At 42.8% G+C, this 25280-nt stretch overlaps 1 protein-coding gene across 3 annotated transcripts in view; it reads left to right on the top strand.

The window, feature by feature from the left end:
• The first annotated feature begins 502 nt into the window (after window positions 1-502).
• nup98 (nucleoporin 98 and 96 precursor) overlaps window positions 503-25280 on the top strand; it is a 49846-nt gene continuing 25068 nt past the window's right edge. The window contains exons 1-17 of one of the 3 annotated variants that reach the window (XM_055148804.1): window positions 503-685; window positions 2710-2814; window positions 4215-4310; window positions 4751-4936; window positions 7635-7771; window positions 10753-10860; window positions 11855-12035; window positions 12548-12717; window positions 14665-14796; window positions 17213-17348; window positions 17433-17525; window positions 19664-19807; window positions 20007-20140; window positions 23019-23206; window positions 23392-23508; window positions 24246-24435; window positions 24638-24734. In XM_055148804.1, coding sequence (XP_055004779.1) covers window positions 2733-2814; window positions 4215-4310; window positions 4751-4936; window positions 7635-7771; window positions 10753-10860; window positions 11855-12035; window positions 12548-12717; window positions 14665-14796; window positions 17213-17348; window positions 17433-17525; window positions 19664-19807; window positions 20007-20140; window positions 23019-23206; window positions 23392-23508; window positions 24246-24435; window positions 24638-24734 — 2191 coding nt within the window. In that variant the 5' untranslated portion in view covers window positions 503-685; window positions 2710-2732. Of the gene's footprint in view, window positions 686-900; window positions 1077-2709; window positions 2815-4214; window positions 4311-4750; window positions 4937-7634; window positions 7772-10752; window positions 10861-11854; window positions 12036-12547; window positions 12718-14664; window positions 14797-17212; window positions 17349-17432; window positions 17526-19663; window positions 19808-20006; window positions 20141-23018; window positions 23207-23391; window positions 23509-24245; window positions 24436-24637; window positions 24735-25280 lie in introns of those variants that run through there. The other 2 variants (XM_055148807.1, XM_055148805.1) reach the window with 2 other exon arrangements.

Genomic DNA, 25280 nt, shown 5'->3' on the forward strand with positions numbered 1-25280 from the left:
GTTTATTACTAGCCAGACAATTTATTCATAAATGCAAATCTCAAATATAAAACCCTTGTTTAATGTATATCGTCATGATTTTTTGCAATTTAAGAGATCCTTACGTCACATTAAATCTAAACAAGCCGTTATAATAAATTATTTTATGCAGTCAGATGCATAAGACCTCTTGCGTTATATTTTGTTGTATTAACATTGCATTGTGTGTATTTATTTTATTGTTTTATTTTATTTACTTTATTGTTATTTTAAAAAAAAAAAAAACAAAAAAATCACATTGTTTCTCTTCACTTTAGCCTCCCGCTGCCTCCATTCCGGCACGCTTTACAAGTTATGTTTATATGTAAATATTTTATATACATTTTATACATTTAGTTTATTTTCAGTTCCGTTTTACTTTTATAAGGTGGCGTATTTGTTTGTATTAAAAAAAAACAACAAAAAAAAAAAAAAAAAAAAAACAATCGGCCGTGTGTGCAATGTGCGTGATGACGTTTGAATGAGCGTAAGTCTCTTTTCGTCCGTCAGTTTTCCCTCCGCGGCGGCGATGAGCTAAGCGGCTAAAGCTAACGCGCTAAGTGTGCGTCTGAAGATAAAACCTTATCATCGGCGCCGCAGTTTTTCCAGACTCGAATAAAAAAACTCCCCGAAACACTGCGACACTCCGGGCAACGTGAGACACCAGGTAAACCCGCACGCCACGCATTTAGTCCCGTTTCTGAGCGACACGGTACAAGGTTTGGGTCTAGCCCGCGATGCTAGTTGGTAACTTAGCAGAGAAGCCGCTTATAACTTCAACAACACGTGATTAGGTGAGAATATAAACACGTCTCTTTATAGTTTTACTCGTGCGTAATGTTGGCACGTGTGCTGTTTTAGTTTTGGTTTTATTTCGCTTGTGTCGGGGGATGTTGTCTAATGAAGCTAATGCTAAAAGCTACGGATGTTTTCACTTTTGTAAAAGCAGATCTCGACAAACAAGTTTCAGCTCTCGTACCGAAACATCCTGAGAAGCAGAAGCGCTCATACCCGTACGGTCAGCCCGGACCCGGTGTTTTTATCCCGGAGACTGTCAGGTTCGGTTTGGGGGGGAGACCCACGTGTGGCGGAGGGTCACGTTAACCAGTAAACATCACGTCCTAGTTTCAGTTTTACCCCAAAATACTTGAAAAAAAATAACCCATGGCTGTTTTTATCCTCTTTTTAATGTAGCTGCGACATTAGGGTGGTCCACTTAATCATAAATGTTTCAAATTTCTTTCCTCCCGATGTTGTATTTGAGTCTAACCCATGACAAAAATGTTCCATGTAAAATATCAGCCTGATTGGTTAATATTTAGAGGTAAAGTTTTGCTTTGGAGTCGTCATTTGGCATTCACAGTGTATTAAATGATGACACATTCTTATAAAAGGTAAATACTAGTGGTGTGCATTGCCTTTAGTCTAACAATACGATACATATCATGATTCAGTATATCACGATTCACCTTATCCCGATACATCCCGATACTAAATCAATGGATGATATATTGCGATTTATCAATAATTACTTCTAATAATACAGTCAACTACACCTACAACACAATTGTATGAAATATAATGTTTTGGTTTTTTTTATAATCATGAAAACAGTGAATGCAATTAATGAATTTTTGTGAAAAAATATTATTTAAAAAATTGATTCGGATGCATTTTGAATCGATTCGAGAATTGTGCAATGAAGTATCACGATATATCACTGAATCGATTTTTTTCTTACACCTCTAGTACATACAGAGTAGCTGCGAGGTCTTAAAAGTCTTAAAAAGTCTTAAATTATGTTGTCCAAGTCTTATTTTTTTCACAAAGGTCTTCGGTTCAGTTTGGGGGGGAGACCCACGTGTGGCGGCGGGTCACATTAACCAGTAAACATCACGTCCTAGTCTCGGTTTTACCCCAAAATACTTGAAAAAAATAACCCATGGCTGTTTTTATCCTCTTTTTAATGTAGCTGTGACATAAGGGTGGTCCACTTAATCATAAATGTTTCAAATTTCTTTCCTCCCGATGTTGTATTTGAGTCTAACCCATGACAAAAATGTTCCATGTAAAATATCAGCCTGATTGGTTAATATTTAGAGGTAGCTCAAGCACACTAAAGTTTTGCTTTGGAGTCATCATTTGGTATTCTGCCTTTAGTCTAACGATATGATACATATCATGATTCACATGTCACGATTCAATATATCCCGATACATCCCAATACTAGATCAATGGATGATATATTGCGATTTATCAATAATTACTTCTAATGATACAGTCAACTACAACAACTACAAATGATTTGAACAAATGTTCAGATCATTTCATATTTTCAACACACTTGTAAACTTACTCACAGTGGGAAGAGTAACCAAACCAAAACTTGAACAAAAAAGTGAAAGTAGTAGTAGTAAATGTATAAAGCACTTTTTAAAACACAGTTTACAAAGTACAAGCAGCAATGAACAATACAAAAAGCATAAAAATAGCAAATGGAAAGCAAACTGATGCAAACAGTTCAAGTAATTATAATAAATAAATAAATAAAAAGAAATACAATAAAATAAATAATACTGTTACTACAAGTAAAAGTATGCTCTTAGAAAAGTACTCAAAAAATGTAACTGAGTTCCACCTGACTCTGGTTGTCAGTTCTGTTTAACACGTTTGTGATATTTCTGTTTTTAGGAGGTGCATGAGCAGGAGGGAAGATGTTCAACAAGTCGTTTGGGACTCCGTTTGGAGGAGGCACCACCGGGGGCTTCGGCACCTCCTCCACCTTTGGACAGCAGAGTGAGTCTCAAATGTATTACTGAATGTGTGTGGGAATATTGCAGTGGAGGTTCAGGATTCTGTCTGGACCAGGATCCTGGATAGAGCTGCAAGAATAATCAGTTTAATCGAAATTGCACTTGAAATGGAAACAATTAGCAAATCAGAAAGAGTAAAATTTTTGAACTACCTTAACAAATTATCCTGTTTAACCCGGTAGTTTGACGACTTTTACTGTATTTTCCGGGCTATTAGATGTGCTCTTAAGCCTCCAACCCCATCAAAAAACGACCGTGCGCCCCACAATCCAGAGCACCCTATACACCAATCCACTCGGGTGTCCCAGCACGACTTCAGTAAACTACAAAGCCGCACCACCCACAGAACACGCAGACACACAAACACAGATGACAGGTCGTGGTGGTGCCAAAGCCTGCCGTCTTATTCCCAAACAGACTCGGCTGTGAAGGCAACGAGGTCAACTGTTTACATCAGATCACACGGTAAATACTAATACTGTATGTTAGTAGAGCAATGTGGGTACGGCCGAGTACAGTTACCAGTCGGGCCAGGCCGATATGGACACTTGGAGACAGTATAAATATTGGCTTAAATCTTGCCGATAAGGGCCGATAGTTCGTGTGAACATGTTATAAGGCTTAGACTCTCTATATTAGACATGTCAAACTCAGGCCCACGAAAAAATTATACCATATTTTCTGGGCTATAGGTTGCGCTCAAAAGCCTCCAACACCTCAAAAAATGAATGTGCGCCCCACAATCCAGAGCGCCCTATACACGAATCCACTCGGCTGTCCCAGCACGACTTCAGTAAACTACAAAACCGCACCACCCACAGAACACACAAACACACACGGAGCAGACAGCGACCGCACAGCGAAACACACCCACAGACACACTCATCACTCCACGCCGACGAGGAACGGAACAGAGGTACGAACAGAAAAAGCGAGTGCAATGTGCCACTTCTAGACACAACTGAACAACTGAGTCACTGTGAACACGCCAACAATCCATTGGTCCCAGACAGCACCCTCCCTACACGCCACAACTGAACAAAGCCCAGAGTCACCGTGAACGAACAAACAAACAAAACCACTCACCCATCACACTGTTGGGTTTTCTTTAAAGTCCCACACGGTTTATTTGTGAAAAAAGTTTGAAAATAGACCATTTAATGAAAAATGGAAAATACGGTAATTATAATTGCAGTTCCCCTGGTCATGAGCTCTGAAGAGAATCCTATTATTAAAACTTGAAATAGCAAATGTAATCACAGTTGAAATGTTTGTCAGAAGAGTCACAGTTTTCCCAGATTGTTCAGGCCCAACCCAGGCCCAGATCTGGACACATTTCGGCTCCGTACTTGACTGAAGCTGTTCGATCTTTCTCTGTTTCAGACACAGGCTTTGGGGCGACCGGAGGCTTTGGGACGTCGGCTTTTGGAGCAACAACCAACACCGGAGGGCTGTTCGGCTCCGCGCAAAATAAACCTGGTCAGTGCCTCAGTCGCATCCTAAATATAGTGACTACTTTGTCGCAAACACAATATACTCAAGTATAAACGCATAATTCTAAATGAAACTGTGAATCGGATTGAAAAACGTACAATAAAACAATAAAGCACTTTCACCCATTCATGTTTTTAAAATTCTAACTTGGTTGTGTGGGATTTATTGTTGGTAACTGTTCATCATAATTTTACACCAGTCAAGTGTCGGTTTGTGAAGAAATGTAGAAACAGTTAAGTGTGTGTCGATCCGTTAACTGCTGAAAATTTCGCTAATAGTGATACATGTAGAATCCCCCAGTGTGATGTCATTGTGAAGTTTCAACAGATCCACAACGGAAGCTTGATGTTGAGCTTTGCCGACTCTGGGATATCCGTCTGTGGTTCTTCTGCTCTATGTTAACATGAGCCTGTGGACTTTTACAGGAGGTCTGTTCGGCTCCACCACCTTCAGCCAGCCCGCCACCTCCTCCACCAGCTCCGGCTTCGGCTTCGGGGCCAACACGGGCACCTCCACCAGCCTGTTCGGGAGCACCAACACGGGCACCACCGGAGGCCTCTTCTCGACCAACAACAATGCGTTTGGAGCCAACAAACCCACTTCCTTCGGCAGTGAGTCTGCGATTTTACACATTTATAAATGAACTCAGAAGAGTCGACAGTATTGAAAATCAGAAACTAATCAATAGTAAAACTAGTAGCGGAACTAGACACTCCTTTGAACTGGACGACTGAGATATTACACAGATATAAGACCACATGGTAATATACAAGGAAGTATTGCAATTTAATGTTGAAAATCACATCCTAAGAGTTTTTTTTAAATTACCATCTTAGTATCAGAATCAGTACAGAGCAGAGGTCTTCAACAGGGGGGTTGTGAAGGAACTGCAGGGGGGATCACAAAATTTTTGGTTGATTAGACTTTTATACATATATATATTTCAATGTTTCCCACAGAAAATTGGTTAGGCAAGGCGGTGCTATCAAAAAAGTGAGGAGGGATTACGTGCAACGGCTGTAGTTTTGTTTCAGAGGGACGTAGTCAAGGTGGCTGCCTTAACTATAAAGTGCTGTGGGAAACACTGTATTTCTTCTTTTTTGAAGGATGAACTGGTTTTCAGTGGGTTTTATCAGTTTGCTCCTTCATCACATCTGTCTCTCTCTCTCTTCATTCCCTCGTCTCTCCGCTCTCTGTCAAACGGAAAACACGTTGGCACGGATTTCATCATTTCTTGTTAGGCTACATGTGAAGAGTTCTGTTACAACTTCACTTTTACACACAGCGGAAATTAAGCTTTGCACGTGTGCTCGCCCATCGGGAAGGAGTGAGAACTGAGGCAACTTAATTCCTGAGCGCATTAACCAGGCTCCACACTCCACGGCAGCTTCCTCTCTGTCCACGGAGCGACCGGGAGAGGAGTCGTCGTCGTCTTCTTCCTCTTCTTCTTCTTCCTATTTTTCTTCTTCTTCCTCTTCTTCCTCCTCTTCCTCTTCTTCTTCTTCTTCCTCTTTTTCCTCTTCTTCCTCTTCTTCTTCTTCTTTCCTCTCGCTCCTCAGATCAGAATGACCGGAAAAGTTCCACGGCCCAAATCAAACTCTTGTCCGTGCGCGCTGTGGCTCCTCTCTCGTTTAGTCAGATCGTTAAAAAAAGTCACACTTTGAGCCCATTTTCCGTGATGTCATTGCTCCATTGCCCTGGCCTTCTCTGTCATGGAACGACTTGAGGCATAAACTGGAGATGGAGCGAGTTTCAGCTCAGGATTTCAGGATAAGCCTGGACTTGTTAAACAAATTTGATGAAACACCCGCCTAGTGTTGAACGTACAATAATAGAGTAGCTGTTTATACACGACATTAGGCCCAATTTATTATAAAACACAACTGTATGACATATGTATAGTAGGGGGTCCCTGCTCCAGCTCTCCATCTGTTTGGTTGTCCCTAGCCTGAAAAATGTTGAAGAACCCTGGTATAGAGTATCAAGCTTATTCCTTAGTATTCCTTGTATTCTGTGTAATCCCTCAGTGCTGCAGGTAGGTTCCACAGTGGTCCATGGACGTACACTAGTCTGTGTGCTCTTATACTTGTTCTGATACAGCTCAAGATCATTCTAAAACTATTCAGGAAAGGTTCATTCCTGTCCTGAGAATGGGACCTTTTTTTTGTAGCGATACCCATTCAAATTTATTTATTTATTGAATAGGGATAGCATATTAAATTAATGAACATCTACAACACTGCAGTGTAAATATTTATTTATTTAACCTTTATTTTACCAGGCAAAACATTAAGAACAACTTCTTATTTACAGTGTTGGCCTGGGCTTGCCAAAGCAGCCAAGGGAAGGGGAAGGGGAGTTAAAACAATTAGACACTCAACATCATTCATTAAAACATAAAACAAACATTTACATCAGTCTCTAAAAATCTCCTTTCGTTTCATTAGTAAAACATTTACACATGTCTTTAAAAATTACCTTCAGTTTACATTTAAAAGCAGAAAGAGAAATAAAGGAGTCCAGTTTAAGTCAGCTTTGAGCCAGATTTCAATCATTAACAGTGACGCATCGAAATATGATGGATTATAGCAAGAATTTCCATCTGTCGTCCCTCGGCAGGTGACACCAGAAATTTTACAGAGAAAAACAACAATAAACTAAAAGTGTCTAAGGTCTGGTTTTCCGTTAGTCACTGTTTCAAGTAGGATTTGAAAGTGTCCAGTGTTGGAGTTTCTCTTATTGATAGTGACTGACTGTTCCAAAATTTTGTGCCTCTGACTGAAACACACTTTGTCTGAATGTGGTGCATCTGTGTGGAGCTCACAGTTCCCCCGGGTTGTGGCCCTAGTTCCCTCTGACGGTCTTTACTTTAATCAAATCCAGTAACGGAGGAGGGGCAAGTCCATCCAAAACTACAGAAAAAACATCTATATTTAAAATCAACAAAATTATTAAAATGAAGCAGATTGTACTTGTCTAAAATAGTGCAGTGGTGAAATGAGAGTGGTTTCTTGTCCAATATTTTTTATGGCTTTTTAAAAAAGTGATTCGATGGGTTTGAGTTTTGTGCAGCAGCGAGTGACCATGTGGTTCTGCAACACTCTATATGAGACAGAATCATGGAGTGTAAAAACAATTAACTCAGTTAAAATTAACAGTTTTTGTGAGGGTTTTTGTAAAATGAGTATCTAGTTTCGATACCAGTTTTATTATCGTTTAGTGTCTGATTTTCAACACTTTTGACAACTCTAATGAAGAACGTGTGTGTGTACTGGTGGTTTTTTGATTCGTATCTTGTTTTTGTCTCAGGTTTTGGCACAAGCACGAGCAGCGTGTTTGGTTCCGCCAACACTACGTCCAACCCGTTCGGTCCCTCCAGCTCTCTGTTCGGAGGCTCGGGGTTCAACGCCACAGCACAGCAGCCCGGGACCACCGTCAAGTTTAATGTATGAACTAACCACAAGACTCCACATAATATCCAACTGTTCACTGTTCATAATATACAACCGTCACTTTACAAAATGCACATACAGACTCGATTGCAGACTCATTTCACTCACAGAAATGGGTTAAAGTGACAGGTTTTGTGATTTTCTTATGCTGGTGTAATTTAGTGGGATAATACATGTTGTAACTATAAATTATAATTTTACACTAATCAAGAAACAACTGTCAAAGAAAAGTTCAACATTACAGAAAGTAGAGAGCTGCTGTAAAATACATCAGGGAGAACTGTGTCCAGAAGTTCAGCAAAATTTAAACACATTTGTCTGAAATCTGTTTCATCCTTTTTTCAACATAAAACCAAAAATAAGAAAATGAAAAAACAACAATTTTCTTCATTATTTGTCTCCAAAACCAAAATGAAAAAACAGATAATGATTTTTTTTTTTTTCAGTTTTCGAGTTTGTGTTAGAAAAAACGGATGTTTGTTTCGCTTTTCCGTGACTTAAATTGCGATGCTAGACTTTTGCGTCGTGTACAGGCTAAACCAGGACTAAACCAGGACTGAACCAGGACTAAACCAGGACTGAACCAGGACTAAACCAGGACTGAACCAGGTCTGAACCAGGTCTGAACCAGGGCTGAACCAGGGCTGAACCAGGGCTGAACCAGGGCTGAACCAGGGCTAAACATCAGGAGGTGCACCCCTGCGTAAACTGTTGAGTGATCCGGGGCTGAGACCGGGGCTGAGACCGGGGCTGAGACCGGGGCTGAGACCGGGGCTGAGACCGGGGCTGAGACCGGGGCTGAGACCGGGGCTGAGACCGGGGCTGAGACCGGTTTGGTTTAGTCCTGGGTCAGTTCTGATTTAGACCAAGTTTAGATCAGGTTCAGTCCAGCATCGCAGTTTAAGTCACAGAAAGGAGAAACTATTTTTCATTTAAACACAGAATCGAAAACTGAAAAAAGTGAATCGTTATCTGTTTTTTCATTTTGGTTTTTCTAGACCAGTGTTTCTCAACCTTTTTTGAGCCACGGCACGTTTTTTACATTGGAAAAATCTTGCGGCACACCACTAACCAAAATGTTACAAAATGACACTATATAGTATATTTAATTACAATATAATTTCTACATTAATTTCTACTTACTCAGTGTGAGACCTGCGCCTGTTTAGATGAACACAAAGCTGATATCCTGGCAGGAATAGAAGAAAGACACACATGAAGCTCTTCATCAACAGCTCTCAGTCTCTCTCTGTTTTTAGTTTTTATAGCAGTTAAGCTTGAAAAGCTCTTCTTCTGGGTCAGAATCTTGTCCAGGGCCCATTTCGGAGTTCGCATTTGTCCATTTTAAAAACTTTTCCATGACTGTCACCACGCACGTGTTACTAATTCTTTTAAAGCAGGGGTGCTCACACTTTTTCAGCATGCAATCTACTTACAAAATGACCAAGTCATAAAGATCTACCTAATACAAAGCCAAACAAACTGCACTGAAACACTCTGTGCCCCTTTTTTGGACCCTCACCCACAGTTTGAGAACCTCTTCTTTAAGAGAACTTCCTCTGGCACTTTACACAAAACTGTGGAAAAAGTGAAGGAAGATTTTTAAACCTGTTTTTTTAAAGTTCCAAACTGGAGTTGCATTCTTTTCTGGTTTTGCAGTGATATTTACCAGCCTCTGCACATTTACCAAACCGAACGCACATCGTGACAAACACAGATGCATTTGTGCACTTTTGTTAGACAAACTTCAGCCAAATGTGGCAGTAGGTCTGTTCTGTAGATCCGCTCTATGCTGTAGACCTGTTTTGTGCCAACACTGGAACACAAATTTAGACTGGTTTTTGCTCCACTTTTCGTCTTGCTCTTCTAATCAGCCGCACTGTGGGAGGGGCTTGTGTTCGCCGTACGCAAGAAGGTGAGAGCGTGAAAAGGCGAGGGGCGGCGTGCTGACGTGAGGCAGATGGACAGGTAGGATGTTTAGGAAGTTGAACCTGCCCTGTGATGCACGCTGGTACACGAGGGCACACGCTGTTGCAGACGAGCCGTGCATAGGGAGCGTGTGTGTTTGTGATGCGCCGTAGAGTCTGCGGGTTTCAAATGAGCGCACAGGCTGCACTGAGACGCCCCACACGCTCTGGCACACCTGTAGTAGCGGCCGTAATGAAATATGATCACACTTGTTGTGTGTCAGACCTTGAGTGAGAGACAAGACCGAGTCCAAACGCGAGTCCGAGACGAGACACGGCGATCTACCCACACGACCTTGGCGATCGACTGGTAGATCGGGATCGACGTATTGAGCACCTCTGCTTTAAAGGAACGAGGCAATTAGCTGCCTGTCGCCACCCGGACGAATATTAGATCACTCTGCCAGTCATTATATACTACACTGTACTACAACAGGGACACTCGACAATGACATAATATTTGCAGGTAATAATTAATAAATTTTAATTTTTAAAAAAGTGATATTGGATCATCTCTCACGGCACACTAGTGTGCCGCGGCACGGTGGTTGAGAATCACTGTTCTAGACAAATAATGAAGAAAATAGTTGTTTTTCGTTTTCTTATTTTTGGTTTTATTTTGAAAAATGAATGAACGAATGACACACGGATTGTCTGATACTTTTAAACATGATCTTAACAGAATGAAGGTGTTTTCGTGTATTTTTATTTGTCAGATAAATGATCTCTGTACAGTCGAGGAGATTTGGAGTCTAACTGGTCATAAACACTTGGATACAAACGAGCAAACACAGAAGGAAAACTTCTCTTCTTCTAAAGGTCCAACTCTGCTATATTCATGTTGCAGAGAAGAAATCCTGTGTTTCAGATCTGTATTGTATCTCTAGTATGAAAACGCAGCAGAGACAGAGGAGAGCTGTTATCCTTTTAACATTTACCTAAAGTCGGGAGCGTTTAGTTTAGATCGGAGCCTCATCACAAAACCCTTTTCCCCTCTGTCGTGTCCAGGCTCCGACCGGCAGCGACACGATGGTGAAGGCCGGCGTGACCACGAGCATCAACACCAAACACCAGTGCATCACCGCCATGAAGGAGTACGAGAACAAGTCCCTGGAGGTAGGTCAAAGGTCGCGCCGCATATGGTTTATAGTGAGCAGGAAGGAACACGGTCACAGGATTTGAAACACTTGATTTGAGAAATATGTTCAGTTTTAAATAACACTCCAGGTTTATATTTGAATGTTGACATTAGGAGAACATTCGCCTGCAAATCCAGACCGATATGTTTCTGTGTTTTGTTTCGTTTTTATACAGAGGGATCAGTCTGGTCCCTTCTCGCTCTTTCATATCTCGAGCCAAAACCAAACGTTATCGTGGAATTGGTGTTTTGGGTTTGTTTTTTTGTGGCAAATGTGAAACAAATCCATCATTTGTCCGTCTTCCTCAGGACAGTATCCCAGGTGTGTGTGAGTAACAAAGCCCCTCGTCCCGGTTTATAGTGCTGCGCCCGTACAGTCTGCGGTGTCGTGCTGATGAGATGTTCAGAGTGCGCTTGTTCCCATTATATATAGATATACATTCATTAAAGACACGGCTCTAAAGGCGATACATCGACACTTTACAGCCGTCAACGTATTTTCCGAGTGGACGTTGTCGATTACATCGATGAGTCGTTGCAGCTCCAATGTGTCCACGTATTCAAGTACTGAAGAACTGTATTCTAGATCCCAGTCAAGGCAAATAATACAATTGTTGTAACTTTATTGTGTGTGTTTATTTGTAAGTAATTGTTATTGAAAATGTTTAAATTTAGTAACAGGATGTACTTTATTTAGAAAAGAACTGTACAGGATGCACAATGCATTTAAACTACCATCTTGACAACAAACAAATAGATTGAATGTTGTTGCTGTTGTGTGTTGTAGCTGCTGTATTCAAAAAAAGAAGAAATCTGTCTCTGTCATCTGTCTGGAAGCCTTCACTACATAATAACAATAATCTTATACAGAGCCTTTAGATATTATTTGGACTTTTAAATAACTTAGTCCCAGATACATTGAAAAATCATGTTCTCAAAATGAGTTTTACTCATGTCCCTATGTTCTTTTAGGAGCTGCGAATGGAAGATTACCAGGCCGGTAGGAAGGGTCCGTCCAACCCCATGGCCCCAGCTGCGGGTTCTCTGTTTGGGGCAAACACCGCCACCTCCAGCGCCTCCACTGGGCTGTTCGGCGCCTCTGCCCCCAACACCAGCTTCTCCTTTGGGGGTAACAAGGCCACCTTTGGCACCAGTACGCAAACGATCTTTACTGTAATGTTGAGAAAATGTTAAAACACTGAGATTCGACCTGGGATTAAGGACTAAAACTATTTAAATACTGTATTCACTCAAGACTGTTAGATCATTTTATTTGGGAGGCTTTCACAGACCAAACTTCTTATATGTTGTATTTTCTATCTAGATGAGTAGATTTCCTTAAAGCCACGGTATGTAACTCGAGCATGTTTTTATGTTAAATGTCAAATTATTTTATATCCCAGTTAAATACATTTTGTTGTGATTTTTACAACTGAGAAAAGTAAATTTTGGACTATTACTTCAACTTAACATAAATTCATGAACATCTATGGATTTTTAAAGCTAAATAAATCAGTATCAGCAAATATTGGTTATTGGTCTGCTGCTGGGGCCAAACATCGGATATTGACATTGGCTCAGAAAAATCCATATAGGTGGATCCCTCGACTCCATGAACACTGGCAGTTGTAGATCCAGTGTCTGACCTTTGCCCTCCGGTCGCAGGTACAGGAGGATTCGGCGCCACCACGGGGACTCTGTTTGGGCAGCCGCAGCCTCAGCCGGCACCGAGCGCCAGCCTCTTCAAACCCTTCGGTCAACCCACCACCACGCAGAGCACCGGCTTCTCCTTCGGGAACACCGCCTCCATGGGACCGGCCAACACCTCCAGCATGGTACGGGCACAGACATTCCTGCGGTCATGGAAATCCTGGGAAAGTCATGGAATTTTAGTGTCTATTTCACTCAACTACACCGTCCTGTTAAATTCTCATTAGGCTGTTATGATTATTTCCGAATGTCTGCGCCTTTTGTTTACAGGGCAGCCGCAGGGTCTTAAAAGTCTGAAAAAGGTCTTAAATTTCATGTTCCTAAATTAAGGCCTTAAAAAGTCTTAAATTATTTTGTCCAAGTCTTTGTTTTTTCACAAAGATCTTAAATTTCATTAGCCTTTTTTTTTTTTTTTTTGTAAACTCAACCTTGAGCAGTGCAATTTTAAATGGAGGGAGGGGGAAAAAACACAACGTGAACTCATGTAATATGAATAAACGTCTAATTTAGAGTATGCGCAAAAAATTCTTAATTTCTGGCACCGGCAGCAATGAGTAAACATCAGTACAGTGGAGGAAGATGTTGGGTGGATCATGGGGAAGTGTAGATATTATCCACAGTGGCTCTTAGATTACGTCCACACTGCAGCCTGAAGTGACCCAAATCAGATTTTTTTTTTACCCCATGTGACCTGTATCTGATCTTTTAATGACAGTCTGAACGACACAGATCCGATTTTTTCAAATGTGACCCAGGCCACTTCGAAATGTGGTCCTGAAACCGATACATATCTGATCTTTTGACATGTGACTTCAGTCTGAACGGCCAAAGCGCATTCATCCACCTACACGTTATCAACAAGACACAAATGTACACAAACGTTCTTCGCGTCATACGAAAAAATGTTAATGAACCGTCTCCACATCCACATGTTCCTTTCATCGGACTGTCCCACAAAACACCACGGCCAAAAACCTCGTCCTTCTCCTTCTCAATCTCCTCCTTAAAACAAGTAAGTTGTTCATGTTCTGGCTCCGGTACGAGAGGAACTTTAAATTCTCCAGGTGCTCAATGCTCGCCTCCATTTTTGGACAACTTCCGTAAACACAGCACGCTCGCTGCGGTTGACGTCGTCGTGTCTCCAGTGCTCATGTGGGACAATTTTGGGCCGTTTAATGTTCACACTGGAGTCACATACAAGTCGCATTTAATTGGAAATGTGAACGACCTCGCAAAAAGGCTTATTTATTTGTTTATTTATTCATTTTTTTGTGCATAAACCGATCCATATGTTCCAAGTGAAGTAACCGTCACTGCATCTATACTTCTAAACTTTTCTGATGTCAAGGCTGTGTTCTGTTAAACTGACTTTTGGCGCCCTCTCGTGGTTGCGTTGCACAAAACTATGAAATAGATTAACAACTAAACATGGAAGTTTCCACTGCAATTTTTAGATCACATCTGTTGGAAAAGAGCCAAGAAAAATTAGGCTCGAGAAACACTTATTGCTGCTGGTTCTAGTTTTTTTTTTTTTTAAGTTGAGCCTCCAATGTTCAGTTGTGTTCACTACTGTCCTCAGTGTCCAGCTCGTGTTCAGCTCTCTCAGTAAGATTCCACATGTTCTGAGGAGAGGGACTGAATGATGGACAGAGCAACACAGAGGATGGACAGAAGCCTCCGTGCGTATCCGTATCGTAGTCGACCAAACATTTTGTCATCTAATCATTTTATTTAGATTTATAGAGTATTTATATGGGACTAGGATTGTCAAATATGTTAAAAATCAAAGTGGAATACTCAAAAATCAATACTAAAACTACTCATATTTTTTGTCACACTTTTACAATGATACTTAGTTTTGGTCAAAATCTGTATCGGGTATTCTTTTAGTATCAAAATCAACGGCTGTAATCATCTAAATAAATTCCCGGTCGACTAGAGACATACCGAGTGACAACCCTAAAGCAGAGCAGACACAAGCACAAGACGTCTTCATTTTCGATCTAAAAGCAGAGGGTCCAGGTGTGTCTGTTGATTCAAACGTGTGCGTTCTCTCCCTCTGCTCCGTTCAGGGCCTGTTTGGGAGCACTGCCCCCACTCAGTCTGGAGGTCTGTTTGGCGCGACTCAGACCACCACCTCCGGGTTCGGCACCACCACCGGCCTCTTCGGGACCAACACAGGCTTTGGCGGCGTGGGCACGCAGGTAATGCAGGTTCACAAGTAACACACCAGTAACACGCGGGTAACGCTAGGCCCGTCACTATCAATTATCAAAAATCATTTATCGTTTTATATATGAAAGCTGGAACAATATATTTTTGGGCTTCAATATTTATCGTGTGTACATTTTCCTTTGCAATAATGGGGAGATTTTTGTTATTTTAAAATGATAAAGGGTTGATCCTGTTTATATTTTTAATGTCTCTTAGTGTAGGGTGATATTTCTGTTTGTGAAAACCCGGACACCTTATCGGGGGTGGGAGGTGGGCGCTCGACATTGAGCTACAGTCGTCCCTCGCTATATTGCGGTTCATCTTTCACGGTCTCGCTGTTTCGCAGATTTTTTTGTGTGCAATTTTACCTGCTTTTATTTTGCGCATGAACGCGTATTGCGTATTACGGGCGGGTAGTAATTACACACGGGTGGGTCAGCAGTAAACCAGGTCTAAACCAGGACTAATCTTGGATTTAAGAGAGAGAACGCCGAGCAGTTTGTCCACAAAATGCGATCAGGCGACAGCCGCGCTTACCTTCGTGAGGTGCGGAGCTGAGCCGGTCCTTTCTCCTGCGGTCACCTCCGAGCCCGTCCCCACAGTGATTCCTGGTTCAGTTCTGGTTTAGTCCTGTTTTAGTCCTAGTTCAGTCCTGGATTAGTCCTCCTCTTCGGTCCTGGAATCAGTCCTAGGTTAGTCTTCGTTTAGTCTTGGTTCAGTCCATGGTGTAGGCAGCGTAAAAGTTTGATAAAGAACTGGGTGCGGTCCTGTACTGCAGGTCTCCAAAAATGGAGCCGTGCGGGACTCTGCGCTGTAGGGCTCCTTTACGGACGGGATGGAAAACGGAGAATTTCTTGTACAAGTCATTGTTAAATATGCATTTGCATTTCGGCATGTTGCAGACCGACCGACTGTCTGTGTCTGTCGCTCCTTCTGAGTCACAGAGAACTAAGAGAGATGCTCAGTTTAATGGCCCCAATGAACCGTAATGAAAACCTGGACATTTCCATCACTTAAAAAACAAAAAAACTCGGACGCCCAGAACAGGACGCAAAAAACTGACATGTCCGGGGAAAACGGATATTTGGTCACCCTATCTTATTGTTAATTTGTAAATGAACATAAATACAGGCTTTTAATCTGCCATCAAACACAAAAAAGAACCCAGACCAGAGTCTAACCTCCTCTCTCCAAACCAGTGTTTTATGGACAGAGGTCTGGCTCCTCTTTCCAGATCTTTGACAATTAGACATGACTTTTCGATCTTTCAATTATGGTGACTGGTTTAATTCATAAAAATAATTTTCAGATAAATCAGCTCTGTAAATTAGACCCACATTTAGGGTTGGTTACCGAAATTCAGTTAGGACCTGACAGCAAGGGTTCGTGCTTCTTGAATGTCTATGTTTTACTGCATGTGAAATGAACGGAAGGAAGGCGACTGGAGCGAATCAAGAAGCAACTGTCCTGTTATTTAGTGAATCACGGCAAATAAAGCCACGATTCTTGAGCAAAAAATGGGCGAGTTTACTGAGCCCACGCGCTCACGGTGAGGCTCCGAACAGGGAGTTAAACCCTGAGCAACGAGCGGCGTTTTGTTACGGACAATTAAGAATGCGAACATGCACCTTGAGCGAATTTTGGAATGAATGAGCTATAGAGTTTGCATTTTTATGGAGGCTCCTTAGTTTGTTTGCTATATGATTGTTCTAAAATCTTAAATCAATGGGCGGATGGCGGGCGAGAGCAGTTTTGAAAATTGGTCAAAACTTTGGGTGCAAATGGACAGCGGGTGGATAATGAGTTTTGTGTCGCGGATGAAAAAATAGCCCATCCGCGCATCTCTAGTCAGTGGGACTTTGTGGCGTTCACGGTGACTCTGGGCTTTGTTCAGTTGTGGCGTGTAGGGAGGGTGTTGTCTGTCGCTGGATTGTCGGCGTGTTCGCTGTGACTCAGTTGTTCAGTTGTGTCTAGAAGTGGCACATTGCACTCGCTTTTTCGGTTCGTTCCTCTGTTCCGTTCCTTGTCGGCGTGGAGTGATGAGTGTGTCTGTGGGTGTTTTTCTCTGTGCGGTCGCTGTCTGCTCCTTGTGTGTTTGCGTGTGCTGGTGGTGCGGCTTTGTAGTTTGTGGATTTGTGTATAGGGTGCTCTCGATTGTGGCGCGCAGTTGTTTTTTTGATGTGTTGGAGGCTTAAGAGCGTGTCTAATAGCCCGGAAAATACGGTATAATTATTTCGCGGGCCTGAGTTTGACATGTCTAACATAGAGAGTCTAATCCTTATAACATCAGCAAGATTTAAGCCAATATTTGATATGTCTCCAAGTGCCCACATTGCTCTACTAACATACAGTATTAGTATTTACCGTGTGATCTGATGTAAACTGCTGAACTCGTTGCCTTCACAGCCGAGTCTGTTTGGGAATAAGACGGCAGGCTTTGGCACCACCACAACCAGCGCTCCGTCATTTGGCACCGGCCCCAGTCTGTTTGGGAGCAAACCGGCTCTGACCCTGGGCACTGGTACAAACACATCCACGTTCGGTGAGTTTCGCCGCACTCCGCCTCTCCACAGGTTTCATCAGGAGTGTCTCTGGATAACCGTGCTTTTGTGCTTTTGTGCTGCAGGCTTTGGCGCAAACCCGGCTGGAGGAAGTCTCTTTGGGACCAAACCCGCGACTGGAGGCCTGGGCACTGGGCTGGGCACCGGCTTCGGAGCAGGTACAACGGGTTTATACATCATAATATTGACCTTATGCTGCCCCCCCCAAATTTTACCTCTAAATACTTCTATTGCTCTCTCTCTGTGGTGACACTTTCCCATCAAAAACATACCTGGATTTGTGGAGTTCTTCTCTCAAACAAAAAAAAAAAAATCCATATGTTTTCATTAGAGTAATTTGGATAAGAACCAAAATAATGAGAGGTTACTCAAACATGTGTGAATGAAACACAACAACAGATTTGTTTTTGAAGTGGTAACAAAGTTATAAAGATCACTAGAGTCAAGTTAGCAAAATATAGGACCGTTTGAATGTGCTGCCTGTGTCTGTTTGTACAACTTAACTCTTTCCCCCCTGGACGCCTACTAGGAACAACCCATACATATGTTACTAGTTCTACCCATAGAGCATAATTGCATAAAAGAAAACAGACTTCCACGAGTGATTTCAGGGCAATTTTGGTTCATAATCGAGTATAAAGCCCGGATAGTTTGTTGGGATATCGCAGGACTCCACACAGACGCATCAGCGGCATTCTCATCTTCGTAAGATTCACTCTCTGTAAGTCCGTCGCTATTGCTGTTTTCCACTTTATAATCACCCTCATCATCACTTTGAAATCTATAAAAGTCACTTTCTCTAAACTTATCCATAAAATACGTCCGCTCCTCATTATTTCTAAAACTGTGCGCCGCAGCGCGATCTTTCCATTGCACGTGTTTTGTGTTGTGTTATTTCCGGAAGCTACCATCGTCACTACTTCGGAAAAAATCTGCGAAAACATATCCTTGAATCCTATTGGTCAGTCTAGTGTGGGCTGTAGTGGCCCCTACCTATCGCAGTCTCTGTTTAAATGTGAAAAAACGAGCCGTTTCTAAAGGTCGTCAAATCACGTCTTTAATGATACAGCGGAGGTGTCAAAACATGTCATTAAGGGTACAGGGGGGGTCGTCAAATGTCGTCTTCATGGGGGAAAGAGTTAAAACATGAAGGAAAAAATACATGCATCACCAAACTCAGACTTCCGGTCTGAATTGCGCGATGGCGCAATTCATACTGGGAAGGATTTTCCAAAAAAGTGAGCATCAAACCTCCATGTTTGTTTTCCCAGTGGGATGTGTCTATTGTCAAAGTCGATCTTTTCAAGTCTTTTGAACCATATCACTTTTGTTTCTGGTTCTGATATTGTCATATTTTAGTTCTGGGATTTAGACATCGTAATTGTGTGGTTGTTGGATCCTAACAGCGGAAAACAGGCTTCGGACAGGATTGATCCACAGGAAGGACCAAAAAGGAAACCTTTGACTGTCTTAAGAAATTATCCTTAGTTTGCAGAGAATATTTTGTATGTGGAGCACCATCAAAGTAAAATCTCGTTTGTTAAGCGAGAGGTGCAGAAGACAAACAGGCTGAGCTCGCACTTTGACTTTTTAAATTCGTAAACAAGGTTGAGGGATTGGGATTTTGTTTTGTTGGTGCTCCACATACAAAATGTTCGCTGCAAACTTGGGATGATTTAGGCAGTGAAATGTTTCCTTTTCGGTTCTTCCTGTGGATCAATCCTGTCCATCACCTTCACCTTTCACTATTTTTCAATTCCGTTGGGAAGAGAAACAGTTTGAATGGAGGTTTGCAGTCACACACATCTGATTCACTTTTGCAGTTATGAAGTTCGCAAACTTCCGAAGCCCATTTTCCGCTGTTAGGACACCACACAATTACGATGTCTAAAAACTAAAATATGACAATATTAGAACCAGAAACAATAGCTGTGTGGTTCAAAAGACTTCAAAAGATCGACTTTGACAATAGATGCATCCCACTGGGAAAACAAACATGGAGGTTTGATGCTCACTTTCTTGTAAAATCCTTCCCAGTATGCATTGCACGATGATCGGAAGTCTGAAATTCGTGATACATGTATTCAACAGCAAGGTACTCCTGAGCTGGGTCCTGGCTCAGATCTGGGCATCTCTGCGGTTGTTTCTGGTTACTCCGGAAAGACGCAGACACAGGGAAAACATGCAAACTTCACACTGGCAAACATATTCTGAAGCTTTGCAAAAGTTAAAGAGTAAATGAGTAAAGATTTTCAAAGGCTAAAAAGTGTTACCTAATTTTAATGTTATTGCTCAGTGGTGGGGGCAGGACAGCCATCGCTCTTTGGAAACACACAGAACAAACTGGGCACGACCCTGGGAACAATGGGAACGTTCGGAGCGACCGGGTTCAACGCTGGAGCCAGCAGCCTGGGCTTTGGAGCGCCTCAGCAGCCTGTGGGTACGTGGAGCTCTGGGTTCACAGCACAAACTACAGCCTGTATCTCTAACTATACACCAGGAGTAAGGGCGCCAGGTTTAGTCCACGGGTTTAGTCCAGGTGTAATTTGACATGAAAATTCAGGACTTTCTTTACATACGTAGTTTTAGATTTTATTAAGGTTTTATAAATGAAATAACGGTTCTCTCTTCTGTTTCAGCCCTTACCGACCCCAGTGCGTCGGCCGCTCAGCAGGCTTTGCTACAGCAGCAGCTCAGTGTTCTGGCCTATTCTCCGTACGAAGACTCTCCTCTGTTCAGGAACCCTCTGTCCGACCCCAAGAAGAAGGAGGAGGTGAGCTGCTGCAGACGCGGAGCAGGGCCAGTGTTCGGTGTACAAAAATAGGCGATACATAAATGGACATGGCTAACTCACTAGGCGCTGCGTTCCAAATAAGACGTGAGCATAGGTGCGATTTAGCTCCAACATTCTTTATGAAAACGTTGCCCCGCCTCTCTAACTGCTGCTGTCGGACTTTCATTCTAAAATGTTTGTATTAAAGGGCCCATCTCATGCAAAATCAACTTTTCAGAGCTTTCTCCCTTCTAAGAGTGATGTGTGGGCTAGGGATGGGCATTCGATGAAATTTTCTTAATCGATTGTTGGAAGAATTAACAATCGATTATCGATTAATCATTAACGTTTTTATATTAAAATGATCATCATTATTATTACTATCTGCACTACTAATCTGCATAAATAAATTCAACTTTATGACATTTAAACTGTAACCACTCTAGAGCCACATCAGCCCGTTTGAAATTATAATGTGTTTAATTCAGTTTTGTTCAACTCTCACAGAAACAAAACTTAAAACCGCATCGCTAATTTGCATAAACTAAGTGAAGATAAAACTACAGCTCTTGTGTCGCTGATGCGGTTCAATTTCTGTCGGATTAAAAGACATGATTCAGTGGAATACAGGTTAGTGTGACCAGATTTGCATTTGTCAAAACCAGGACAGCGTACGGGGGGAGGGAGGTGGGGACTTGTCATCGACATTGTGCTACTCTCACCTGGTAAAACTTTTTCCCACGACACCAAAACATATGTGCTGCTTTATACACTGTGCACATGGACTCACACTTGTCCCGAATGCAACGGAAAGCGTGGAATTTCTTGTACAAGTCATTGTTAAATACGCATTTGTGCTTCAGTACGTTGCAGGCTGACCAAATGTTTTTGTTTGCTCGCTCCTTCTGATGCAGAGACACATGTACGGACCCCTGTTTAGTCACGCTATGCACAGCAACCTACATTCGGTTTGTCGATTAAAATTAACGTAATTGATGAAATTCTTAATGATCAATTATCGATTAATCGATTAATCATGCCCATCCCTAGTGTGGGCCTTGTTTTTTTTCACCCAAGTGGTTTTTAGATTGGTTTGGCGTTTTTTCTTTTTTTTTTTTTTAATTGCAGCGTATTTCTGCTACTCTCCCACGTGACAAAGAACTAAAGCTGCTACAACGATGACGCAGCAGATACACCTATGACACGTTTGATGTAGCAGAAAGAGCTTCGCACCTGCCCGTCCCCACCGCCTCCACCCCACATCGTCTGACAGTTCCCACATGAACACCTAAACAAAAGCGACAGCATAAGCTCATTGTTCTACACTGCAGTGAACACGATATAATAAGTTTATCTACTAGTGTTTATTAAAACTTTACCAATCAGTAATGTTCAGTTGATGTCGACGCGGTGCTTGAGCTTCGTGCTCCTCAAAGTCCTCGTCTGATTCCGGGTCCAACACATGCAGCTGAACGTGCTGTATCTCCATGATGAATAAAAGTTTATTTCTACCACTATCAAGGCGCACGCCTGTCTCCCCCTCCCTCCCTGAGATGGGCGGAGGAAGGGCGGCTCACTCAGAGCCTACTTCACGTTTGGAGGGCGGAGCGTGTGCTTTCTCAGGACGGGCGGGGGGATGAGCAATAGTCGGTATTGATGGGCGAATGGAGCCTCGTGAAGCATTGACACCTCAGTCGCAATATTGTCTCAAATGGTTGGAAGTGTCTGAGGCCTTGGAGAAACACTGACCTCCAGTGGGCAAATTTAACCATTGGCACACAGGAGTCTCAGCATCGATGAAGTATTGTTAGTGTAAGACAATACTTGTGTGCAGAGCGACACCGCACCTAACAACAACAACAACAATAATAATAATGATTTAAAATAATATGTAAAGAGCAACATAAATAACATGCTGTAAATAAGAAAAAAAGGTGTTACCTTGTTAGGTGGAATTAGATCAAAGTGATCCCAAACCATGGATCACTTTTTTCCACTTGTAGATGCCATCGAAAATGAAACAAATGCCCAAAGTTGCCAAAAGTCACCAAAATCACCACTAAAGTCACACAATACTCCTCACTACCCAACATTTTTAAGAAATATTGGCGCATATTTTATACTGTAGCAGTTTAGCACTCGTCAAACCATGAAAGTGCGTTGAACACTCTGAAGCACTCTGAACCAATCGCAGAGCGGAACATTCGTCGAGCCAATGAAACGCTTCGATACACTGAAGCGATTGACACGCAGAGCGAAGCAGTAGGGGGAGGGACCGACACTTCCACACTTTGGTCACGTGAGCGGCTGCTGCGAGACGAGCTCCGAGGCAGCGCTTCAGAGCAGTTTGTTTCAGAAAGAACGAGACGTGCTCCGGAGCTCCGTCTCATTTGCCCATCACTATCCAAAACCCAAATTGTTCTTGTTTATGTGCAGAAAATACAATGTGAAAAGAGTTATTTTGCATGACATGGGCCCTTTAACCTGCTCTACATCATGTATATGATTTTATTGCTCTATTTTGTTTCTAAATCAAAATAAGAATAAGAGATGACAAACAAATCAGTTGTGGATTTTTATACAGAGGAATATCAGTCTGGTCCCAACTCTCACCGTTGCATCTTGGGCCAGAACCAAACTTGATAATCCAATCAGATTTGTTTATTTTAGTAACACGTGTGAAACAAAGGAGCCTATTTGGCAGTTTAGTACTTCGTTCAGTGATTCCCAGATTGCTCAGCCCTTGTACACTGGATCTTGACTACTGGCTCCGATTTGTGCCTTTTTATTTTCAGTTCAGATTAAGTCATTTTATGTTACTGTTGGTACAGAATGTTTTGTTAGTCTTCAACTTTTCTTTTACCAAATTTTCCTGTAGCGCCTGAAACCGACCAATCCAACAGCTCAGAAGGCCCTGACGACGCCCACTCACTACAAACTGACCCCGCGTCCGGCCACCAGGGTGCGACCTAAAGCCCTGTCCTCGTCTGGAACCTCCAAGTCTCAGCTGTTCGACGGACTGGACGATGATGAGCCTGCGCTTTCCAACGGAGCCTTCGTCCCAAGGTACGAACATGCTCTGAAACGCATGTCATTGTTCTTTCAGGTGAATTTAGTCAGTCTTTTTTCATTCAAATTTGCAGTTCAAGAGTTTGTTTGACTAAATCATCATTCCTAAATCACAGCTGCACTCTACCGCCCTCTGCTGGATCATTCTGGTAACAGCACAGTTTATTGTCCATCTTTTTCAGGAAGAGCATAAAGAAGCTGGTGTTGAAAAACCTGAACAGTTCTCAGTACAGCAGTCCCCTGTCCAAAGAGACGGACGACCTCGCCTCGCCTCCAGAGTACCCCCAGAACGGACACAGGTAAAGACCCGGCTTACACCTGAGCTAGACTCTGCTTAGACCTGGGCTAGTCTCGGGCTAGTCTCGGGCTAGTCTCGGCCTAGTCTCGGCCTAGTCTCGGCCTAGTCTCGGCCTAGTCTCGGCCTATTCTCGGCCTATTCTCGGCCTATTCTCGGCCTATTCTTGGGCTATTCTTGGGCTATTCTTGGGCTAGACCCAGGCTATTTTTGGTCTATTTTTGGGCTAGTCTTGGGCTAGACCGGGCCTGTTCTCGGCCTGTTCTCGGCCTGTTCTCGGCCTGTTCTCGGCCTATTCTCAGCCTATTCTCGGCCTATTCTTGGGCTAGACCCGGGCTCGTCTTGGGCTCGTCTTGGGCTCGTCTTGGGCTCGTCTTGGGCTCGTCTTGGGCTCGTCTTGGGCTCGTATGAATTAGGGCTGCCAATGTATTGCAGTCATACCAAAGAGCTAAAACTGCATTTATTTTTGCAATGGAACAGCTGTGAAAAAGAAAATAGCTGGGTTAAAATGTTTTGCTTTTTTAAAAATAAAAATGCAGAACTTTTGATCTCTAGAAAAATGTTATAGAATGCATGTAATTCTTGTACAAGTTTCACAGTTCATATTTCAGTCTTTTCTCAATTATTATTATTATTTCTGGGTTTGTTTAAAATTGGTGCTCTGAACTAAACTACAATTAACCCTGTGTGTGTCTCTGTGTGTCTCTGTGTGTCTCCATGTCTTTGTGTCTGTGTGTGTAGCCCGTCAGAGGAGGAGGAAGCGTCTCGGGAGGTGGCGGCCTCCAGCTCTCGCCCGGAGGAGGACCCGGAGGTGACCCAGTTTTACGTGAACCCCATCGCCAAACCCATCCCCCAGAGCAGACTCCACACCAGCCTACAGGACACCATCAGCGACATGAACATGCACAAAGCCTCCAAGACCAGCCTCGAGGTGAGACCCGGTTTAGACCCCGCATAGAACTGCGTGAAAAAGACCACGGCTGGATTCTGTTCTGTCTGTCTCGCTTTGAACCCCGGGTTATGCTTGATCTTCATCCTGAATATTGAAATACTTTAAACAGGATTGGTGCGAGTTATCGATGTATGAAAAGGTTTGACTGACAGCTTTGTGGTGTGACTGTTTTGATTGACAGCTGAGCAGCGAGGACGTGTCTGCGTCTCTGGGGGAGGAGTCTCTTCAGGACGATCGGGACGACGAGCAGCTGGAGGTTCAGGCTCCGCATCCTGCAGGTAACAGCCACACACCCGAGATGCATTTATAAACTGTAAATGGACATTGCTCATCTGGAAGCTCTTCCTGCCACCAACAGGTTTGATTGGCAGCGTTGCTTTTGGTTAGAGTTTTAAATGTGAAATTGCTGTAACTGCCTCGTGGAGCTTCATTTGGCTGGAGCTGAAGGCTGTGGGTGATGTCACAAAAGCGCCCTGGATGCCTCTATTTGGACGCCTTTGCATCTGTCCTGACACTTCTTTGACGGTTCTTTGACGCCATGGACCAACGAGAGTGACTTTAGTGTATTTATTACATAGAACAAATCAGTGGTGGCGGAGTGTATATATTTATACTCTGCTAATGACTGGTCCAGTCCTGGTCCAGTCCTGGTCCAGTCCTGGTCCAGTCCTGGTCCAGTCCTGGTCCAGTCCTGGTCCAGTCCTGGTCCAGTCCTGGTCCAGTCCTGGTCCAGTCCTGATTTAGACCTGATTTAGTCCTGATCCAGTCCAGGTGTAGTGTTGGCGATCAGCTCGAGAGTTGCGGTATATATTTATAATCCGCTA

The sequence above is a fragment of the Boleophthalmus pectinirostris genome, unplaced genomic scaffold (assembly GCF_026225935.1).
Source record: "Boleophthalmus pectinirostris isolate CB_2022bp ecotype Guang Dong unplaced genomic scaffold, ASM2622593v1 HiC_scaffold_12, whole genome shotgun sequence".
In the NCBI taxonomy this organism is placed as follows: Eukaryota; Metazoa; Chordata; class Actinopteri; order Gobiiformes; family Gobiidae; genus Boleophthalmus; species Boleophthalmus pectinirostris.